The sequence below is a fragment of the Pelodiscus sinensis genome, chromosome 17 (genome assembly GCF_049634645.1).
Source record: "Pelodiscus sinensis isolate JC-2024 chromosome 17, ASM4963464v1, whole genome shotgun sequence".
NCBI lineage: Eukaryota > Metazoa > Chordata > Testudines > Trionychidae > Pelodiscus > Pelodiscus sinensis.
Genome location: NC_134727.1, coordinates 23565919 through 23587701, shown reverse-complemented (window position 1 = coordinate 23587701; position 21783 = coordinate 23565919). Strand labels below are relative to the sequence as shown.

Sequence of the window (21783 nt, the reverse complement as noted above, 5' to 3'; positions counted from 1 at the left end):
TAAAAATCCCTAATGGAGCAGAGTGAGAATAGCATCTTGTCCCACATATCTTGTTTTCTGGGTCAGATGACCTAGAATACAAGAAACTAGAATCTTTGGTGGATCCTACTTAAAGTATCAGTCTTTCTGTTTGAAGTGACAAGTTATACCAGTGTTGGACTACATTTTTCTCATTGAATTGAATAGGAGTATTCAAATGTGTCTGAATATTAGGTGATCCACACCCAGTGCTTAGGTTCTATACTGTGTAAGCTAGTCAGAAGAACAAAGAGATGTGTGTCAAGCTACCCAGAGCAGCCACTGGCTGTTGGTCTCTTCTACCGAGCAAGACTAGCCCATAAAATGGACCAAGCTACTTATGGGTACATCTACACTACAACGTTAATTCGAACTAACTTAGTTCGAATTAGTTAATTCGAACTAAGCTAATTCGAACTAACGCATCTAGAACTAAAAACTAGTTCGAATTAGCGTTTTGCTAATTCGAACTAGCGGGTCCACATTAAGTGGACCCTGAACCAGGCTTAAGGATGGCCGGAAGCAGTGCCGGCAGGGCATCAGAGGAGGACTTAGAGCGTGGAGATGCTGTCTCAGGCTAGCCGAGGGCTGTGCTTAAAGGGTCCCGACCCATACCCCGGACAGACAGTTCTCAGGGTGCCCCGCTTGCAAAGCAGTCCTGGCTTGGATTGCCCGGACTACCCACACTGGGCACATCACAGCACTCGGCCATCAGACCGGCTGCACTTGCTGCAGGCTGCCATCTGGGAAGAGAGGGCAATTGGGGGGAGAGCTTCCACCCCCAGAAGCCCGCAGAGCCAGCCCAGTCCTCCCCATCGGGGGCGCGTACCCCATTCCTCCCTCACCTCCTTCCGCTTACCCTTCCCTAGCCCCTCTTCTTGATGTACAAAATAAAGGACAATTGTGTTCAAAAATAGAATCTGTCTTTATTGAACAAAACTGGGGGAGACTGGGAAAAGGAGGTGGGAGAGGGGAAGAGAGAGGCTGGGAGAGGGGAGGGCAACTAAAATGATCAGGGGTTGGGAACAGGTCCCCTATGAAGAGAGGCTAAAGAGACTGGGACTTTTCAGCTTAGAAAAGAGGAGACGGAGGGGGGACAGGATAGAGGTCTCTAAAAGCAGGAGTTGGGCGGAGAGTGTGCATACAGAAAAGTTCTTCATTAGTGCCCATAAAGAAGGACTAGAGGACACCAAAGGAAAGGAATGGGTAGCAGGCTTCAAACTAGTAACAGAAAGTTGTTCTTCACAAAGCAGAGAGTCAACCTGTGGAACTCCTTGCTGCAGGAGGCTGTGAAGGCTAGAACTAGAACAGAGTTTAAAGGGACGTGAGATCAAGTCATGGAGGTTGGGTTCATGGAGTGGTATTAGCCAGGGGGTAGGAGTGGTGTCCCTGCCCAAGGTTTGTGGAAGGCTGGAGAAGGATGGCACGAGACAAATGGCTTGGTCACTGTCTTCGGTCCATCCCCTCCAGGGTCCCTAGGGTTGGCCACTGTCAGCAGACAGGCTACTGGGCTAGATGGACCTTTGGTCTGACCCAGTACGGCCATTTAAAGCTCAGGGCTCAGGGTCGGGGGTCTCAGTGGACCACCTTTATTTTCATGCACACCTGCTCCTCGGTGGCCAGGCTGGCAGCTCTCCTGCCCTAGCCGGCCACTTTCCTGTGCCTAGTGCGGAGGTCGTGGACGAGGTCCCTCTTGCGGTCCCGGGCAAGCTCCCGGGAGCCGCCAGCCTGGTCCCGGGAAGAGGGGGAGGGCTGGGGGGCATCGGGTGGGTGGCTCAATCCGTGCCAGGTGCAGGGTCTGCTGGCTGGGTGCTGGCAGGCTTGCACCTGGCACGGGCACCATAGCCAGCCCGTGCCCCTTTAAGAGGTCCGGGGCCGGGAGGGGGGCATACGAGTTTCCCTGGTGTTGGCCAGAGTGGCCACCAGGGAAACCTGGGGAGGGCTAGCCTCCCACTAGTTCAAATTAAGGGTCTACACAGCCCTTAATTCGAACTAGTAAATTCGAACTAGGCTTAATCTTCGTGGAATGAGGATTACCTAGTTCGAACTAAGCGCTCCGTTAGTTCGAATTAAGTTCGAACTAACGGAGCCCTAGTGTAGCGCCTATGAAAGTTAGTTCGAACTAACGTCCATTAGTTCGAACTAACTTTGTAGTGTAGACATACCCTAAGGGAGCAATTGTACTGAAAGGGAGCTAACTCACACAAACAAGCAGGGCTTGGCATTCCTTCAGCTGATACACATTCATTCATGCAATTTGGCTTTTGTGAGTTTGCTATGCAGATCCTGAAAAGGAGCATTAAAGTAGAAATACGTGATCTGTGTTGCAGTTTGTCCAACTACTTACACTCAAGTGCAACTTTTCATTTATCAGGGCCTTCATCGCTGGCCCAGAATATGGAAAGAATTTTTGCAAAGTTAGTAATTGGCATTTCCTATTCCTTTACTTGGTATTTAGCCTATAATCGTTCTCTGTTTGAGCTGTATCTGCAGATAGGGAATTTGGTTGATGTAGTATCCGCTGTGTGATGCAGAGGACTTGATTATCCATATGGGTAAGTGGCTATTGTTTGGTGCCCCCTGGAAAAAGTTGCAATAGAAAATGGTGATATGCTTCTTCTTTTTTTAAGAACCAAATCTATGCCATTCTCAGACTGACATGCATAATAATACTTCAACGGGTTGAGTTCAATTATCAGGCCACCTGAATGTGCAAGGACATAGAGTGCAGCAATAACCAGGCACTTGGCTAGCCAAAGCATTACTTATTGGTCAAGACTTCTGAAGAATTATACTGACCAAGATAGATGATCTGCAAGTCTGGCTTACTACCAGCTGTCCAGTTAGGTTGGAATAATTTAAATACCACTTCTTAAAGGACCCTGAGCACTAACATTTACCACAGACCCTGCTTTTTGAAAACTTCAGGAGGGATGTGACATTAAAATAGCTGATTAAGGTTTCTGTGCTTTTGCATTTATTTTTAAAAATTAGTGTGGAGTTGTTTTATGTTGGTTGGGTTTGGGTTTTGTTTTTGTTTTTTGTCACACAAAATAATAAAGCAGTGAATTTCTGGCAGCTATTCATTTTAATTGGCAGACAGAATTTTTTAGCTTTTATACAGGGGATTGGACACATCTGAAAGCTCTATTATAGCTGGGTCCTGGCTGACTCTCTTGCATTCATGGAGGAGTGGGGTGTGAGGTGTTTTTGAAATACCCGTTTTCCTCTGGCAAACTACAGTCCTAGTATTGTGCAGTTTTACTTCCTAGTACAGCCTCTGTCTTTGAAGTGTTGGGGCCCAGAGGGCTGGAGTAGAAAATGGTACTGAAATGTGTGTTTAATGCATTCTCATTGGGGGAGCTCTAGAAAGAATAGCTTTGAGGGCCCCCCAATTCGGTATGAACCCTGGGTTAAAGAAAAGAAACAAATAGCACCAGAAAAGCTGCTGTTTCAATTTATCCCGTTTAAAAATTCCATTCCCTTTAGGACAAAAAGATAACTCAGTTTTCAGACAGCTGTGCCTGGGAGTTACAAAGAAATTCACTATACCCTGTAAACTGCCAGCCTATGGGGAGCAGCTGCACAGCAAGCATATTTTAATCTATAGATATCTGTTTATTTTTATTTTCTGTATGTCACTTCCACAGCCAGCTGCTAAGCATGAGCCAACTTTCTACATGGGAAGGGTATGAGGCTTTGAGAATTATTCGGGTTTTAACAAAAAGGCTTTGGTGAGGAGTAGAGGAAAGGGGAGTATGATTGGGGTGGGAAGGAATTTAACACGTGTTTGACTGTTCCCTATAAAGGTGATTTGTTAAACAATTTATTATCAAAGGCCGGTGCTTTCATTATTGTGACTCTGTGCTAATAATTGGGTCTCCCTCCTTCCCCACCTCATTTCCTATTCCATGGCAACACTTGACCTTTCTTTAAAAAATAAATAAAATCCCCCACCAAACCCCCATCCTTTTATTTATAGATATTTAACACTGTACCGGAGACGCTACCGCCAAACTCGCAGCTGCTGCTATCTCGTAAGAAGAGTACTGATTCAAAGCCTCCTTCCTGCAGTGAGAGACCCTTAACACTCTTCCACACGGGACAGCCCAATGAAAAGCGTAAGTATGCCAGTGCGACATGCATTGAGTTGAGTTATGATGCTGTACTCTCTTATCCGCTCACAGGATTTCTTATCATGATTGATGGGGCTCACTTCTCACACCACAGGATGGGATTCTCACTCATTAACTTCAGTAGGAGAGATACATATCTTATAGGATGAAAAGCCCCAGGCTTTTAAAACATCATATTAGTAGAGAGAAATGAAGATTATCTAGCCTTCGGCACTTAGCCTCAGGTGCTTGAAATTAAGCTGCATAAAAATAGCAGAGTAGAAAGTAGATATCCCTTCCCTATCTCATTTAGTTTTATACTAAAAAATGAGGTTTACAGGCTTTTGCGCAAAAGGGTTTTTTTTCCGATAAATGGACCCGTCTACAAAAGACTTTTTAATCACAAAAACTTTTCTGCAAAAAGGTTTGGAAGAAGATATGCAAATGAGAGCACAAGATATGCAAATGAGCGCTCCATTTGCATTTCCTCTTCCACAAAACACCCAGGCTACGTCTACACTGGCATGATTTTGAGCAAATACTTTTAACACAAGAGTTTTTGCGTTAAAGTATTTGCGCAAGAGAGCGTCTACGCTGGCATGTGCCTTAGCGCAAGAGATGTGCTTATGCGCAAAATAATCCATGTCAGTGTAGACCCTCTTTTGTGCAAGAAAGCACTGATGGTCATTTTAGCCATCGGGTTTTCTTGCACAAGAAATTAACGTTGCCTGTCTACACTGGGCTCTTGTGCAAGAACAGTTGCCCAAGAGTGCTTATCCTTGAGCGGGAGCGTCAGTGTATTTGTGCAAGAAGCACTGATTTTATACATTAGAATGTCAGTTTTCTTGCACAAGTACTCGTGGCCGGTGTAGACAGGTGGCAAGATTTTGCGCAAAAGCAGTTGCTTTTGTTCAAAATCTTGCCAATGTAGACACAGCCCCACAGTGTAGACATAGCCTCAAAGACATGCTTTTGGACATCAGTAGATGTTTTTCATTAAAAAAATTTTTTTTTCAGAGATCAGGTTTTGCATCCCTCCTAGAACTATATCCAACTTCAGTTTAAAAGTGCCCTACACAATTAATCCATTACTATTACTACTATTTAGTATTTGACTCTTTTGTCCAGGAAACTGAAAGTCCCTTATACTTTGACAGGTAAACAAATATAATTTCACACCATCTTGAATATTTTTGGCCTCTCTGCCTGAGTTTTCATGTGACTATGAGTTTGGAGTGCCTCCTTTTTTAGGTGGCCAAATGGCTTTTAGACATCTGTTTACAGGCTAGTGTGAGCATCTCTGGAAAAAAAAAAGTACAGCTTCCAAGTTGGGTGTCCAAAATCAGTGGCCATTCATGGAAATTTTGCCCTAAATGATTAGTTCAGTGTTATGTACAGAAGTGCTGCAAACACTAAAGTGGAATCCACGAGTTCTATATCCCAGTCTCTTGGGGCAGTACACTCCCTACATTACAGCAGGACTTCTCTTCCTTTTGGAGGGGTATTCTCACATATTTCTTCCTGATCTAGCCACAATTTTCCTGCCAATGTTCCTTTATTCTATTGCCACCCACCCTCAGGGGCTCTTTCTCATGGTAACCCTTCCTCCTGCTGAACGAGGCATGACTGCATGCCTTGGGTGTTTATCAACTCTGACGCACCTGTCATTTGAAAAATGACCTGAGATTCCCCCTCTTCCTTTTCCTGGGGCCAAATGCTCCAGCTTTCTAAGCCTGGGGAGGGGGATGTAGGGGAAAGGAGAGCACCAGACAGGTGCATGAACTTGAGCCCAGTTGAATTCCTGCTAACTGTGTAAGGCTGGATCACCTGGTAGCTGGCAAGCTCTACTCTGGGACCTTAATGCCCTCCATTAATTTAGCCTAAGGAATCCTGTGGCACAAATGATCCCATAGAGGCAGTTCTATGATTCCATGGCCAGCAGAAACCCAAGATATTCCAGTTACACTGATCTCCTTGCCTGACATGCCCCCCATACACTCGAAGGGAAAGAGTAGCCTATTAATACTGGCTTTATGCCATATGAGTTTTCCCCTGTGCCAAGAGAGTCATTAAATGCCACATTTCAGGCTGCTTTTCCTTACAAGTAGCTAAGAATTTGGTCCATAGTCCCTAAAAGAACAGAGGTGTTAGAAGAATGTTTGTTTTATTTGGAATGAATGTGTGTGTTGCCATTTTCCAATGCATTAACCATCATGTTGCATTCCATGAGCATCCCTGGTTCCAAAGACCCAATGAACAAAGTAAAGATGGGCTGAGATTTTCCCCTCTAGTTTTTTTAAGTGTCTGTTAAAGATGTTAGATGGTTAGTCCTTTCATCTCAGAAGAGGTTTAGTTAATCCCAAATAGCAGAGTTTTAACTTAGAAGGGTCACCCTTATATGGGTGAATGTGCACTACCAGTTGAAACAAAAACCTAGCTCTGGACACTCTTCTTGTCAGCTGGGTGACATCTGAATCTCTCCTGAATGACTGTACAAGCACCCACCTTACAGGGAACACAACTGGCAAAGACTGTGAATTTGTTAAATGTGGTCAACCATCTATTGGAAAGTGGGCTAAGAGAGTTGAACAGTCTGTCACTTTCTGGAATCTGCCCTTCAATCCAACAGATATTGGAAAAAGTGGAGAAGGTTCAGAGAAAAGCATCCAGAATGATTTGAATATTGGAAGGCGTGCATTACACTGAGAGAGTTAAGAAACTCAATCTATTTATTTCATTAAAAAGAAGAGGAGATGTGGTGATCATGGTCTAGAAGTACGATCTTGAATTGTGAAGAGCTCTTTAATCTAGAGATAAAGACATAATAAGAGGTAATGGCTGGTGTGATGGCATGGTCCGGTCACAACCTACCCTGGAGAAACCATAAAGAAGTCTTCCAAGGAGGCTAGAGTGGCTAGAGAAACCAGCAAGGCCTATAAAAGGAGTTTCAGGAGCAGAGTCAATTCAGTGTCACTGGAGCCTTCAAGGAGAGAAGACCATGGGTGACTGGCTGGCTAAGGGAGCAGAAGCACCATGGAGAGCTCCATGTATGGAAGTATTCTGGATTGAGGTTAAAGCCCTAAGGCAAGGAACGAGGTACCCGTCTCCATGAGGCACCACTCTCAATCAGACTGAGGAACAGACTGAGACAGACACTTACAGAGTACACCGAGATGTATCTCTGTTAAGTGTGTACTCCAAAAGGGACCTGAGTGATTCGCACAGAGTGTGACTCAGTTGGAGGGCTGAGTAGCCAAAAGAAGCTGATAAAGTGAAGCAGTGCAGGCGCACACACTGGGCCAGGTGGGGGTGTTCATGGAAGCGAGTTCCAGATGAAAACTGAAGAACTAAGCAACTTCAAAATGGAAATGAGATGCAAATTTTTGACATTAAAGTTGTCTTAACCACTGGAACATTTTAAAGGATGTAGTGGATTTTCTGTCACACGAAACTTTTAAATCAAAATGAGATGTCTATCTAAAATATACTCTCTAATTCATCCACAAACTTTTATGCTTAGTTCAGGAGTTACAGTTTTAAGCCCTTTGGTCTGTGTTAGGCAGATTAGATTAAAATAATAGTATCTTCTGGCTTTAAAATCTATTATTCTCTGAATCTTTGCTTGCTACTGACCTTGGCTGCATTTGAACCAGAAGCAGAGTATGTGGCTTTAAAATATAGGAAACTTGTTTCAGTATTGCATTTCTGTTTCCAGCCCCCCTCACTTCATAGATAATGTACTAGCAAGTATACTAGCAAGTACTTCTCTCGTATGTGTTGCTGTTTGTGGATCACCTGTATCCTGTAGCCCTGTTCTTATCCAACAGTTATTGCACTGACTTCTACAAAAGCAAAAAGTTACTAGAAGCATGACTAGAAGAAGATGGAGATTCAGAAGAGATTCAGCTGAATCTTTGTTTGCAATGTGTCTTTATCCTTAATCATAAAGGAGTCTAGCTAAAGCCATGTGAAATCAGACTTGGTGATGCATTATTGGCTGCTGGAAAGAAATGCTGTGAAATGAGACTTGCTGCAGAGTTTAAGCTGAAGTGGTCGCAGTGTGTGTCTGTGTGTTGTTTTAAATGAGGGAGATGGTTGCCAAAAACATGCAATTCAAAATGCTCTTATGGTTGTGCTGCATTTCAGAGTTTTTTGCATTGCCAGGAGGGTATTACATGTGGGTGCTTGAAAAGAGAACTTGTGTATGTGATTTATTAATGGGAGCTTTATCATCTTGGGAAGATGGAACAAAATCATAGCTGTCTGTTATGAGCTGTTCAAGGAGTGCTGCAAGGAAAGCCTGCTCAACACAAGTGTGTGTTATTGTAACCTCTGGGCATGCCATGACTAAGCTACTGTACTACGGTTTATTATCCAGCAATCCAGAACTAGAACTTTTCCAGGCATGACTCGCCAAGTGCCCTCTGAATCAGACAGGCACTTTGTAAAGTGACTTTTCTGCCTTCTGCACAACAGAAAAGAATTTACTTACGGGTATTTAGTATTTCATTTTTGGAGCTGTATGGCCAAAATAAACGGTCACAGTGAAGAAACCTTAACTTACACTGTTTAGAAAAATGTGTTCAAAATAGAGTTTTGGCCTTTTAAAAAAGGGGAAAGAATTTAAAAACACCAAAAAACACATTCCTTCTCCCAGCCTACTTAGATGAAACATCTTCAGCTCCCTGGCTGGGAATTATTTCAATATTTCCTGGTAGTCCCTTTTTAAATTATCCAGGCAATTGACTCAGATTTGGTAGGTTCAGGCGTCTTATTTTCATAGCTTAGCCTTGGGTAGAAAGTGCCTGAAAGTAACAAGATCCATGATGGAAATGATGATCTGCTAATTCAGATACCTGCACCCCTCCATGCCTACCACCATATCAGTTCACTTAGGTCCAGGTACAGACTATAATGAAATACAGACCTTTCCTGATCTACGCTGTGAGGATAATAATAATACCAGAGATGAGCAGGAATGCTGGAATCTGGTGTGACTTTGGTGTGGCTGGTTGGACCACAGATGTTCCCTTGAGACTGTCACCTGGTATGCTGATCATACTACTGAGTCCATCTACCTACCCTCTAGGGCACCCCTCTGCACCCCCCCCCCCTCCCACCTTGCCCTGCTAGAGCAAAAGCTGTGGTCTCCTTCAGCAAAGGCACAAAGGTGGGGTAAGCAGAGTAACAAAGATGATAACAGTTCTGGGAGGGCTCAGCTACAGAGATTTGACAGCACTCAGGACAGGAGCACAGCCCCAAATAAGACCAAAACCGTCTTACTCTATAAAAGTTTTACACAGAGAAATCTCATAAGGTTTACCCTTTTTATCAATGAAAGAGAGATATGCACATCTGTTCTCCATCCCCTTCCCCCAAACAATTATTTACACAGAGTTTTATTATAACCAAAATCATTTTTGTGAAGTATAAAATAGGATTTAAATTATTACAAGTGAAAACAGGCAGATCAATGCAAGTTTACTAAGGCAAAATAAATAGAACATGCCGGCTAAGCCTAATATTCTGAGAAATTGTTACAAATCAACACTAATCCTTATTTCAGGTAAAAATCCCTCAAGTCAGAGCTGATCTTTTCTCTGGACTGGGTCTAACAGTTTCTCCTCTCATCAGGGTTCTTTATTTTCAGGTCCCTTCATGTGTATCCTCTAGAATATCAAGGCACTTTCAACATCCAGCTGAAGACAGTCCTTGTCTGCTCTACTTTCCTTAAATAGAATTTCCCCAGTGTGGGAATCCTTTGTTCAGTTCTCCCCATCTACATGGAAAAATACCAAATTCAACATGGATTCCAGGACAATGTAGCATGGTCACATGTCTTTGTAGAATCAGCCATAGTTTGGACTTGCAGGAAAAACAAAACCATTTACAGATCATTTTCTTGAGTACCAGACCTTTAAGTTCCTTAAGTACCACTAATAGCTTTCACTGGAAGACGTAGAATTAATAAAACACGTTTCCACTTAATATTTCTAACTGCTACATACAAGATTGACACATGCACACAAACAGAATTTCACATTCAGGGGATTACAGACCCTTGAATGATGGATTATTTGCCCTGCTTTGCATAAGGCCTGTTCAAATTATGCATATTTATATTAAAATATATATCCATAAAAATAACAGGGGTGCATCATCATATTTGGCAGCCTGTTTTTAAATCCTTAAATATGACTTATTTCCCCTTTATTTCCAGTTCAATGCTAACCTAATGCCACTGGAATGGAACAGTTACATCAATGTCTTACTGCTGTCCCCTCTTCTCTCCTCGGTGGATGAACCCCTCATTACAAAGAGTTCCCCCTCCTGCTACAGTCAGCATAACTGAATTTCAGAAAATGCTTGTAATCCATCATTACGTAACCTCTCGTAGGGTATGTCTGTGCTTTTGAGAACTATTCCTGCCAGCTGTCATCAAGCTAGCAAGCTAAAAATAGTGCAGTCATGGCAGCACAAGTGCCGGGGGGCTAGCCCCCTGAGAACATGTCCCTCAATGTAAGGTAAGTACTCAGGGCAGCTAGCCACTCCCGCTGCTGCAACTGTGTTCTGTTTAATGCTCTCACTCCATGAGAGCAAGCACAAGTATGTCTTCTCATGCTGGAGTCACACCAGCACTGCAGCAGTTAGGCATACTCTTAATGGGAACGAATGGTGCTGAGAACAAAGCGATGGGATAAGATCCCAACGTACTCATCACTGTGCTCTGTCTTGTCTCCTCCATCCTCATTTCCTTCTGAGCTACACCAAAGCGATGCTTTAAGTTGTCTAAAAGTACCGACTAGTGTACTCCTCCTTCCCAAACGCTCCTTTCTTACAACACACGCAAGGACACTTACCTATTTCATTAATGGCAATAGAGTCTAGATTTAGGGTAGGTGGGAACAGAAAATGGCTCATAGTTTCCAGAAATGCGAAGAACAAGGGGGAGGGGGAGAGGACAGGGAATGACAGGTGGATAGAACTACCAGAGGTTTCTCATAGTGATAGCCAATGGCACTAGGCTCTGCTGTGCTGCCCGTGGCTTCTGCAGAAAGGCTGGATGTCAGGACCTCTGTGGCATTTGTCCTTTCCTAGTGGTATTAAATTGGTTAGTTACAGCCTCATGAGAAGACTGTGTAGTCAGTGGAAAGGGCACTGGATTGGGAGTCAGGAAACTCGGGTTCTGTTTGCAGTTCTGTTACAACTGCTCTGTGGCCTGGGCAAGTCACATCACTTTGTTTTAATTTGCCTCTACTATCTAGGAGGTCAAACAAGATGATCTGATGGTCTCTTCTTGCTTTGGAATCTATTGAACCTTTCTGTGCCTTTGCCTAACCCCTTTCTGCCTTTCTCTGGCCTGTTTGTTTAGATTTCAGGCAATTTAATGTCAGGACTGTTTTTTGTGTGTTTTCACTGTGATTAGCACAGGAGTTTGACTCTTTGCTGAAGCCTCTAGGCACTACATTAATACAAGCCAATAATAATAGTACTTAATAATACAACAAAATTTAAAAAAGGTTTTATTCCAGAAGTTGGTTTTGTTTTTTTTCAGAAAAGTATAACATGCAGCCATCAAATGAATAGGGCGAGAGTGCTAATAACAATACCAGTTTTATGATGATCTGTGTACAAGAATGAAACCAGACACTGTTTTAAACCCTCACAATAATCTCTAAAGAGAAAACATGAAGATGTGGTGTTTGTCTTCCAGGCAAGGATTCCTCAGCCTTCTATAATATTTGCTTGTAGTGTGTATAGTGCACCTATCCGAAGCATAAACATTTAAAAATAAATGTTTTATTAGGGATATCAGTAGTAACTGGTTACTAGGAAAGCATCATTCTTAACATGTGATGCTTACTGGTAACTGGTTAACTGGCAGCCTGAGTGGGCTGCAGCTGCCCAGTGTGTTGTGGGGGGCTGGGCTGCAGCGTCCCCCCACCATCCTCTTGCAGGATCCCGTTTAACTGGGATTTTGCATCCCCAATTTTAACTCATACCTTAAATAAATCCAAATTGACTATGTCACCAAATAAATTGAAAAACTTGCCATCCCACAAAAGATTAAGATTCTGCTCATTCAGTGAATGCTTGAGGAAACAGTATGGGCCATGGATTGTGCTCTGCAAGTCATTAAACTGTCAGACCAAGAGGGTGGGGAGGAGATAAGGAGAGAATTCAGAAACTGAAGACCTTGGACGTTTCAGATGATCATAGTGCCAGGCTGGCAAGAAAGAAAGTCTCTATGGTAAGCATCAGAGGGGTAGCCATTTTAGTCTGAATCTGCAAAAGTGGCGAGGAGTCCTGTGGCACCTTATAGACTAACCAAAGTGTTGGAGCATAAGCTTCCGTGGGCAAAGACCCACTTCGTCAGATGCATGTAGTGGAAATTTCCAGAGGCAGGTATAAATATGCAGGCCAGAATCAGGCTGAAGATGACGAGGTGGATCCAATCAGGGAGGATAAGGCCCACTTCTAGTAGCTGATCTGGAGGTGTGAATTCCAAGAGAGAAGAAGCTGCTTTTGTAGTTAGCAAGCCATTCACAGTCTGTTTAATCGTAAGTTGATTGTGTCACACTTGAAGATGAACTGTAGCTCAGCAGTTTCCCTTTGAAGTCTGGTCCTGAAGTTTTTTTGCTGCAGGATGGCTACCTTTAGATCTGCAATTGTGTGTCCAAGGAGATTGAAGTGTTCCCCTACAGGTTTTTGTGTGTTGCCATTCCTAATATTTGATTTGTATCCATTGATTCTTTTACGTAGGGACTGTCCAGTTTGGCCGATGTATATAGCAGTGGGGCATTGTTGGCACATGATGGCATATATACTAACGTTAGTATATATGTCATCATGTGCCAACAATGCCCCACTGCTATATACATCTGATGAAGTGGGTCTTTGCCCATGAAAACTTATGCTCCAACACTTCAGTTAGTCTTTAAGGTGCCACAGGACTCCTTGCCGCTTCTATGGTAAGCAAGACCCAAACTACCAAAGCCTTTTATTGTTTAAAATAAAACCTAGACATGAAATGAATACAACTTATAAATATACATGTAAAATGCTTCACCACTCAGGTATTTTGCTTGCTAATAGCTTTTCAAGGGTAGTCCCATGCCGAGTAAAAAGTATTCCAATGTGGAGCTAATCCAGGCAAGGCTAACTGTAGTGATATCCACATCTGAAAGGGAAAGTCAGTCATCTTGCCTTATGAAGATGGAGAAAAAAAAGTTTGTGCATTACTGCTTATTAGACATAAAGTAGTAGCTGATGATTTAATAGCCCCTGTTTGCCTTAGCTTGTTAATCCAGGTTATAGTTCATGGACTTACCCACTCCATTAAAAAGAATAAATTACCCTTCTTTATTCACTTTCTCAACAGAAGTCATTATTTTATTGACCTCTATCTTTTCTCCCTTTGGTTGTCTCTTTTCGAAGATGAAGCGTCCTGATCTTATTAGTCTGAGGGATAGCCGTATTAGTCTTTAACTAAAAAAACTTCAACAACAACAGTGGTCCGGTAGCACCTTTAGAGACTAACCAAAAAAATATAGATAGTATCATAAGCTTTCGTGGTCACAACCCACTTCTTCAGATGTCAGATATGGCACAGAGGTTGACTTATAAAGCAGAAAAAGTGGGTGAGGGGAGGAGAAAAAAATGGTCAATGAAAATGTCTGTTTAAATGAGGCTAGTAGAGTAGGCTGTTAGTGCCCAATACTTAGCTTTTGATGTCACTTTGGTGTTGAATATAATGACCTATCCAGATCATGTCTTTATTCAAGCTGTGCAAGATAGTATCATACTTGCTTATGAAGGCCAGTTCCACAGAGACACTCTCTAGTTGATTCCTGAAATTGCTTTGTAAGAGAATAGCCACCTTTAAGTCCATTAAGGAATGCTTGGGCAAGTTAATATGTTCCCCCAACAGGTTTCTGTGTGTTGCGTTTTTTAATATCTGATTTGTGTCCATTAATCCTTTGTCGTAGAGACTCTCCAGTTTGGCCAATATACATGGCAGAGGGGTGTTGCTGGCACTTGATGGCATAGATCACATTAGTGGATGTGCAGTTGTATGGGCCTCTAATGTGATGACTTATGTGGGTAGGTCCAGTGATGATGTCACTTGTGTAAGATGTGCGTCTAGAGTTTATTGCAGGGGTGGGTTCCTCTGTGCGTATGTATGAGGCATGACGCATGGTTGCTGGCAAGCATTTGTTTCAAGTTAGGGGGTGTCTGTAGGTGACGATTGGCCTGTCTCTCAAGGCCTGTTAGAGTGAGGGATCATTTTCCAGGATAGGTTGTAGATTAAGGATGCACCCAAGGGATTTAAATTGGGGATTGTAGGTGATGACTAGTGGTGTTCTGTTGTTTTAGTTGTTGGGCTTATCTTGAAGAAGCTGATGCCTGGCCACTTGTCTGGCTCTGTCAATCTGTTTTTTCACTTCCCCGGGTGGGTATTTAAGTTTTAAGAATGCCTGATAGAGACCCTATAGGTGTTTGTCTCTGTTTGTGGGATTGGAGCAAATCCAGTTATATCTTAGGGCCTGGCTATTAACAATTGGTTGGAAAATGTGTCTTGGTTAGAAGCTGGAGGCATGTAGATAAGTGTAACGGTCAGTAGGATTCTAGTACAAGGTGGTGGAAGTGTGTCCATTGCATACTTGTATTGTAGCGTCAAGGAAGACGGTCTCTTGTGTGGACTGGTCCAGGCTAAGGTTGGTGGTGGGGTTGAAGTTGTTGAAATCCATGTGGAATTCTTAAATGTCCGCTACTGCGGACTCCGTGCCGCGCGGCTACACGCGGCACGGACTCGGTAGTTCGGATTAGGCTTCGTATTCCGAACTACCATTACTCCTCGTTCCATGAGGAGTAACGGTAGTTCGGAATAGGAAGCCTAGTCTGAACTACCTAGTCCGTGCCACGTGTAGCCACGGGGCATGGAGTCCGCAGTAGCGGACATTTAAAAATTGCGGTGCCCGGCAATATGCAAATGAAGCCCGGGAAATTCAAATCCCGGGCTTCATTTGCAACTCCGGTTGCCTACATTACCACCCTAGTTCGAATTAGGGTGGTAGTGTAGACATACCCCATGAAAGTTTTACACAGAGAAAGCTCACAAGATCAACTGCCTTTATCAATGGAAGAGACATAATGCACAGTGGTTGCTCCCTTTCTCCAGGTAACCATCTTTTACACTAGGCACAAAAATAAACAAGTGTTTTTGTTAAGTATAAAAAGTAGGGTTTAAGTGAATGCAAGTGAAAACAGACAGATCAAAGTGAGTTACTAAGCTAAAATAAACAAAATACGCCAATTAAGCATAATATGCTAAGGGTATGTCTACACTACAAACTTAATTCGAACTAACGGACATTAGTTCGAATTAACTTTGATAGGTGCTACACTAGCGCTCTGCTAGTTCGAACTTAATTCGAACTAGCAGAGCACTTAGTTCGAACTAGGTAAACCTCATTCTACGAGGACTAAGCCTAGTTCGAACTTACTAGTTCAAATTAAGGGGTGTGTAGCCCCTTAATTTGAACTAGTGGGAGGCTAGCCCTCCCCAGGTTTCCCTGGCGGCCACTCTGGCCAACACCAGGGAAACTCGTCTGCCCCCGTCCCGGCCCCGGACCTCTTAAAGGGGCACGGGCTGGCTACGGTGCCCGTGCCAGGTGCAAGCCTGCCAGCACCCAGCCAGCGGACCCTGCACCTGGCATGGCTCGAGCCAGCCACCCGATGCCCCCCAGCCCTCCCCCTCTTCCCGGGACCAGGCTGGCGGCTCCCGGGAGCTTGCCCGGGACCGCAAGAGGCAGGCACCTGCCTGGTCTAGTGCGGACATCGTGGACCTCTTCCATGACCACCGCACTAGGCACAGGAAAGTGGCCGTCTAGGGCAGGAGAGCTGCCAGCCTGGCCACCCAGAAACAGGTGTACATGAAAATCAAGGTGGTCCACTGAGACCCCTGACCCTGAGCCCTGAGCTTACAATGGCCGTCCTGGGTCAGACCAAAGGTCCATCTAGCCCAGTAGCCTGTCTGCCGACAGCGGCCGATCCTAGGGACCCTGGAGGGGATGGACCGAAGACAGTGACCAAGCCATTTGTCTCGTGCCATCCCTCTCCAGCCTTCCACAAACTTTGGGCAGGGACACCACTCCTACCCCCTGGCTAATAGCACTCCATGGACCCAACCTCCATGACTTGATCTCACGTCCCTTTAAACTCTGTTCTAGTTCTAGCCTTCACAGCCTCCTGCAGCAAGGAGTTCCACGGGTTGACTCTTTGCTTTGTGAAGAACAACTTTCTGTTACTAGTTTGAAGCCTGCTACCCAATCCTTTCCTTTGGTGTCCTTTAGTCCTTCTATTATGGGAACTAATGAACTTTTCTGTATGCACCCTCTCCACCCCACTCATGCTTTTAGAGACCTCTATCCTATCCCCCCTCAGTCTCCTCTTTTCTAAGCTGAAAAGTCCCAGTCTCTTTAGCCTCTCTTCATATGGGACCTCTTCCAAATCTCTGATCATTTTAGTTGCCCTCCCCTCTCCCATCCTCTCTCTTTCCCTCTCCCACCTCCTTTTCCCAGTCTCCCTGAGTTTGTTCAATAAAGAGAGATTCTATTTTTGACCACACGTTTTCTTTATTTTGTACATCAGGAAGGGGTGCTAGGGAAGGGTAAGTGGAAGGAGGTGAGGGAAGAATGGGGTACGAGCCCCCAATGGGGAGGACTGGGCTGGCTCTGCGGGCTTCTGGGTGTGGAAGCTCTCCTGCAGCCCTCCAATTGTCCCCTCTCCCCAGATGGCAGCCTGCGGCAAGTGCAGCCGGTCTGATGGCTGAGTGCTGTGATGTGCCCAGTGTGGGTAGTCCGGGCAATCCAAGCCAGGACTGCTTTGCAAGCGGGGCACCCTGAGAACTGTCTGTCCGGGATGGGGGTCGGGTCCCTTTAAGCACAGCCCTCGGCTAGCCTGAGGCAGTAGCTCCATGCTCTAAGTCCTCATCTGATGCCCTGCCGGCACTGCTTCCGGCCATCCTTAACCCCGGTTCAGGGTCCACTTAATGTGGACATGCTAGTTCGAATTAGCAAAACGCTAGTTCGAATTAGCTTAGTTCGAATTAACTAATTCGAACTAAGTTAGTTCGAATTAGCGCTGTATTGTAGACATACTCTAAGAAACTTGTTGCATGCAAATTCTTACCCCAACAGTAGTTCTAATTATCTTTTTCACAAGATAGGGAGCCTCCTAACTTGAGCCCCGTTCTCCTCCTGTTCAGTTTTAGATGTTTCCAGTGGACATTTAGATTGGTAAAGGGAAGGGGGGACCCTCCTGGCGCTTTGCAACTGACTCTATTTTTGGTTTTCCACCTTTTTATCCCCTTTGCCCAAGATGGGAATTCTTTGTGTTCACTTCCAACTTTCCTCACCTTGAGTGGAAAAGTACAAGATCCAAAATGGGTTCCAGCATCAGGAGGCCTAGCCACATGTATTTATAGGACCAACCATAGTTTAGGCTAACAGGAAAAACAAAGCCATTTCGCAGATTGTTGGTTTGAATATCAAGCCATTATGTTTCCCGAGTGTCACTAATAGCCCTCATTAGCACATTTAGGGTGCGTCTACACAGCAGGGCTTAACTCAAAATAAGCTATTCAAATTGAGCTACATCAGTTGTGCAGCTCATTTCAAAATAGCTTATTTCAAAATTGGAAGCATTTACAGAGCACTTATTTTGAAATAGAGCACATGCTTCCTCCACCTTCCCTTACTCCTTGTACAATGAGGGTTACAGGAGCTGGAGTAAGAAGTCTTTCAGCTTACACTATTTTGACACAATAACTGCCTGCTGTGTAGATGCAAACTAAGTTATTTTGAAATAATGTTGCTGTGTAGACGTACCTTTAAAATTATGAACAAATTCACACTTAATCTTTCTAACTTCACATACAAGAATGATACATGAATAGTTATAGAATATATACGATGAGTAATTCACTAAAAATGTCGCATGATGCATTTTGCCTAAAATGTGTTCAACTTATGCATGTTAATTTTCATAAAACATGGGGGGGCCATGACAGTGAGAGCTCTCTATGTTTAATAGGAATGTTGATATTAAACTGACCAGTGCAGCTGCACCTTTGGTGGCCTGCTTCTAAGTTCCAGATCCTTAGGAGTCTTGCATTAATATCATAAAGACCACATTCTGCTCTGTTACACTAGTGTAAGTCCATAGTAGCTCCATTGAAGCCAGTTGGTAAAATTCCTACTGAAAAACAAAAGCAATGATACAATTGGAGATTTAAAGAAATGTATAAATGAAAATATGGTAGTGATTATACTTGAGAGATTTTGGTGAAAGTGCTTTACGAAAGTGCTATCACCATTTTGTAGATGGGTAAATGTGGACAAGGAACAGTTAAATAACTTTCCCAAGGTCCACCTCACAAAAGCAGAGCTCAGCAAACAAATGTGAAGTTTGGAAAAACGTAAAAAATAACTAATAGTCTTCCAGCACCTTAGGGTATGTCTACACTACCCCGCTAGTTCGAACTAGCGGGAGTAATGTAGTCATCCACAGTTGCAAATGAAGCCCGGGATTTGAATTTCCCGGGCTTCATTTGCATGAAGCCGGCTGGCGCCATTTTTAAATGCCAGCTAGTTCGGACCCCGTGCCTCTGAGACTAACAACAAATGTAGATGGTATCAAGAACATTGTAGAGAAATGCTTGGAGAAACACAGACTTTGGTCTGGGTTCATCTCTTGGGTGCCTGGTTTGGCTGCAAGGTTATACAACTGGCTCCGCCTATCCCCAGGCTGGCCTATGCTAGATTTCAGATTATAACATTTCCCCTGACTCAAATTTTTGTGTTGGTTCTAATGGTAATGAACCTAAACATGTCACCATATCCAGTTCCATGTATCTTAAATAAATATACATTTATTTTCAGAGGATGCCAGAATTGAAGAATAACAAGAAATAAACTCCTCTGATTAGATACAATGACCGAGGCCCTAATCCAGTGTTGTAAAGTGTAAAAATGTTACCTGCAGCACAGATGAGCAAAGTGTGTGTGTGTCCAAGCTGGAAGATTGAGAGAAGCTATTGATAGTTTTGAGTCAGAGTTCTAGGATGTGTAGCATATGTTTTCTTTCTGCCCTTCTCCATAAATCCTTTTTTAATATAGTTCTCTCTTTGAAGTGGTGATGAAGAAGTCACTCAATGCCATGTTCTATTATGGTTGTGACAACATTGTTTCTAAGTTATTTCACAGCACTGCAGAGGATTTCTTCCTGTTGTGTATCCAAGATTAACTTTGTATATTACCAAGGTGTTCCACTCATATTTTTTAGGTTGGATTTCTGTTCTGTTCTGTTCTGAGTTCTTCTGTGTATAAAAATATAGATGCACATTACAGCCCCCTTCCCCCAATCCAGCAGAGATTTCTGATCAGAAAGTACCAGGAATAAGTGATTCATAGAAACTTTCATTAGCTTTGTGCATAGCCTTGAATACCATGCAAATGGAAAAACACTCCTTTGGAAGATTAACTGTTAAAGAAGTGTTTTCTGCTACCTCTTTTCATGATCGCATGATCTTCCCCATCAGTAGAAGCAGCCTGGGCCCTCCTACCTCATAGGCTCCAAGAGCTGGTCTCTAGCCCAAGTTTGCATGTTAATACTGCATTTAAACAACCTCTTAACATGAGCTCAGGTCAGCTAGCATGTGCCCAAACACTGTTTTTTCATTTCAGTGTAAATGTGCCCTTAGAACCATTTAGGTGCCTGGAAAAGAGATGCTAGTGATTTAGTTGTACTAGTCCCACTGAGTCAGTACAGAATCAGTCTTAATGTTTTCTTTATTTATGTCAACATCTCATTTTGGACTGTGGAGCTAGATGGGAAATAGCCAGGGATGAAAGAAACTTAAATTTCTTACAGGTACTGTCCTATTGCAACCTAGGTCCCTGCCAGCTCTTTAAATAGTTCCCTGCTGGCTGTTGCCACAGCTCACCCAGCTCTTTCCAGAGCGATGCATCGGGGCGCACCCACTTACTTTCACTTCTGGAAATAGTTTCAGCTTTAAAGAATAGTACAGGTGAAGAAACTTCTGCATACTCAGAGTACTTCCCTGGGACCAACATAAAGACGTCAGCTATTAACAGGAACTCTTCTACCTTGCAGAAGTCTGTTCTTTACTGTCTAACAACTTATCAGATTTTACTCAAGGATAGTAATGTGTATTTTTCTTCTTTTCCAGAGGAGACGAGGAACAGTATCATCAACTCCAGTCTAGAATCTGTCCTCTCTTCGAACATAAACAGCTTCCCCCACTCCAATAGCACTCTCCAACCCAACCTGAACTCAAGTGACCCTGACCTAGAAGTAATTAAACCCAGTCGACCAACCTCGCTGTAAGTACAATGATAGTCAGTGTGTCAGAGAGTTTCTGCCCAGCTAACCTACATGTCTTCAGTTTGGGCCCTATCTTAGTCTGAGTCAGAGCAGTCTGTTGAAGAATATAATTTAAAGTTCTGTTTTTTTAGGAGAGCATAGTTATATGGATTGCATTTTTAATGTGATCTAAATTTTAGAATTAGTTACTGCTTTTATATCTGTTGGCTACTTTGCTGTAATTATTTTGAATGTCTGACTTACTTTCACCATTTTCAAGCAGATCTTTGCATTGTTGCTTGCACTGTTGTGAAGCATTTGGTGTAAATAAAACAGTGTAACACAACTCTAATAAAATTGTTTTATTCCAGCTTAGTTAAAATCTAAGATTTCTGTCAGTATAGTTGATCTCTGGCCAAATGTGCGCCATTGCTTCTGCTATTACTTCCCTCATCAGGCAAGTTCAAGGCAAAAAATAGCAGCTTTAATGACGACTCCCAGGGGAGGGCTTGAGTTATTGTGAAGTCCCCCAGGCCAGTCACAGCTGGGCCGTGGCATGTGCTGTTGAAGAGAATTTCCTTCCTTTTGGGCTTTACTTATCTGTCAATATTTTCCCACAGAACTTCTCCTTCCCGCAGGGTCTGAATGCCTAAACCCAGCACTGTGGAACTTTTACAAGCCCAAGCCAAGTTTAGTGTATCAGTTTTTCTGTGTTTCTTAGTGTGCATTCTATATGCCACTTTATAAATCATGTAAACAGACATCCCTTTAGAATAACTGAGTAGAGTGCTTTGACAAGAATGGCATTGGTGTCATGCTGTGACCTTCTGAGATCTAAGGAAGAGTCCCTCTTCTCTCACCCCCTCCACTCCTTCCTTGCTGTACACTTCAAAGGATGCAAATTTCCACTCTCCTATGAAACCTTCTGGTCCCTTGGAACTGAATCATAGAAATATGAGACTGGAAGGGACCTCGATAGTAGGGATGTTAGATATCATGTATTTTAGTAATCAAGTAGTTGCAAAAATTGTTAACGGTTATACAGTTACTGAAGCATTCCTTGGGGGTGAACAGCAGCTATTGTGCTTCTGGCTCCGGCCCCACTCCCGGGGAGCCCCCCGACATCCCGTGCTGCTGCCTCTGTTTCAGAGGCAGCAGCCCATGGCAGGTGGAGCTGGCCCATGAGGGGAGTCAGTTTAAACATCAGCATCCCACGCAGACTGGCTCTTGCTAGACAGAGGCTGCTCTGGCATCCTCTTCC

General features: G+C 43.6%; 1 protein-coding gene across 5 annotated transcripts in view; it reads left to right on the top strand.

Annotated features, from left to right (window-relative positions):
- The window catches only part of ARHGAP26 (Rho GTPase activating protein 26), a 354648-nt gene that overhangs the window by 254801 nt on the left and 78064 nt on the right, over nucleotides 1–21783 (top strand). For 2 of the 5 annotated variants that reach the window (XM_006128543.4, XM_014576262.3), the window contains exons 19-20: nucleotides 4001–4139; nucleotides 20389–20542. In XM_006128543.4, the coding sequence (XP_006128605.1) occupies nucleotides 4001–4139; nucleotides 20389–20542 (293 nt within the window). Of the gene's footprint in view, nucleotides 1–4000; nucleotides 4140–20388; nucleotides 20910–21783 lie in introns of those variants that run through there. The other 3 variants (XR_012896344.1, XR_012896345.1, XM_075900313.1) reach the window with 2 other exon arrangements.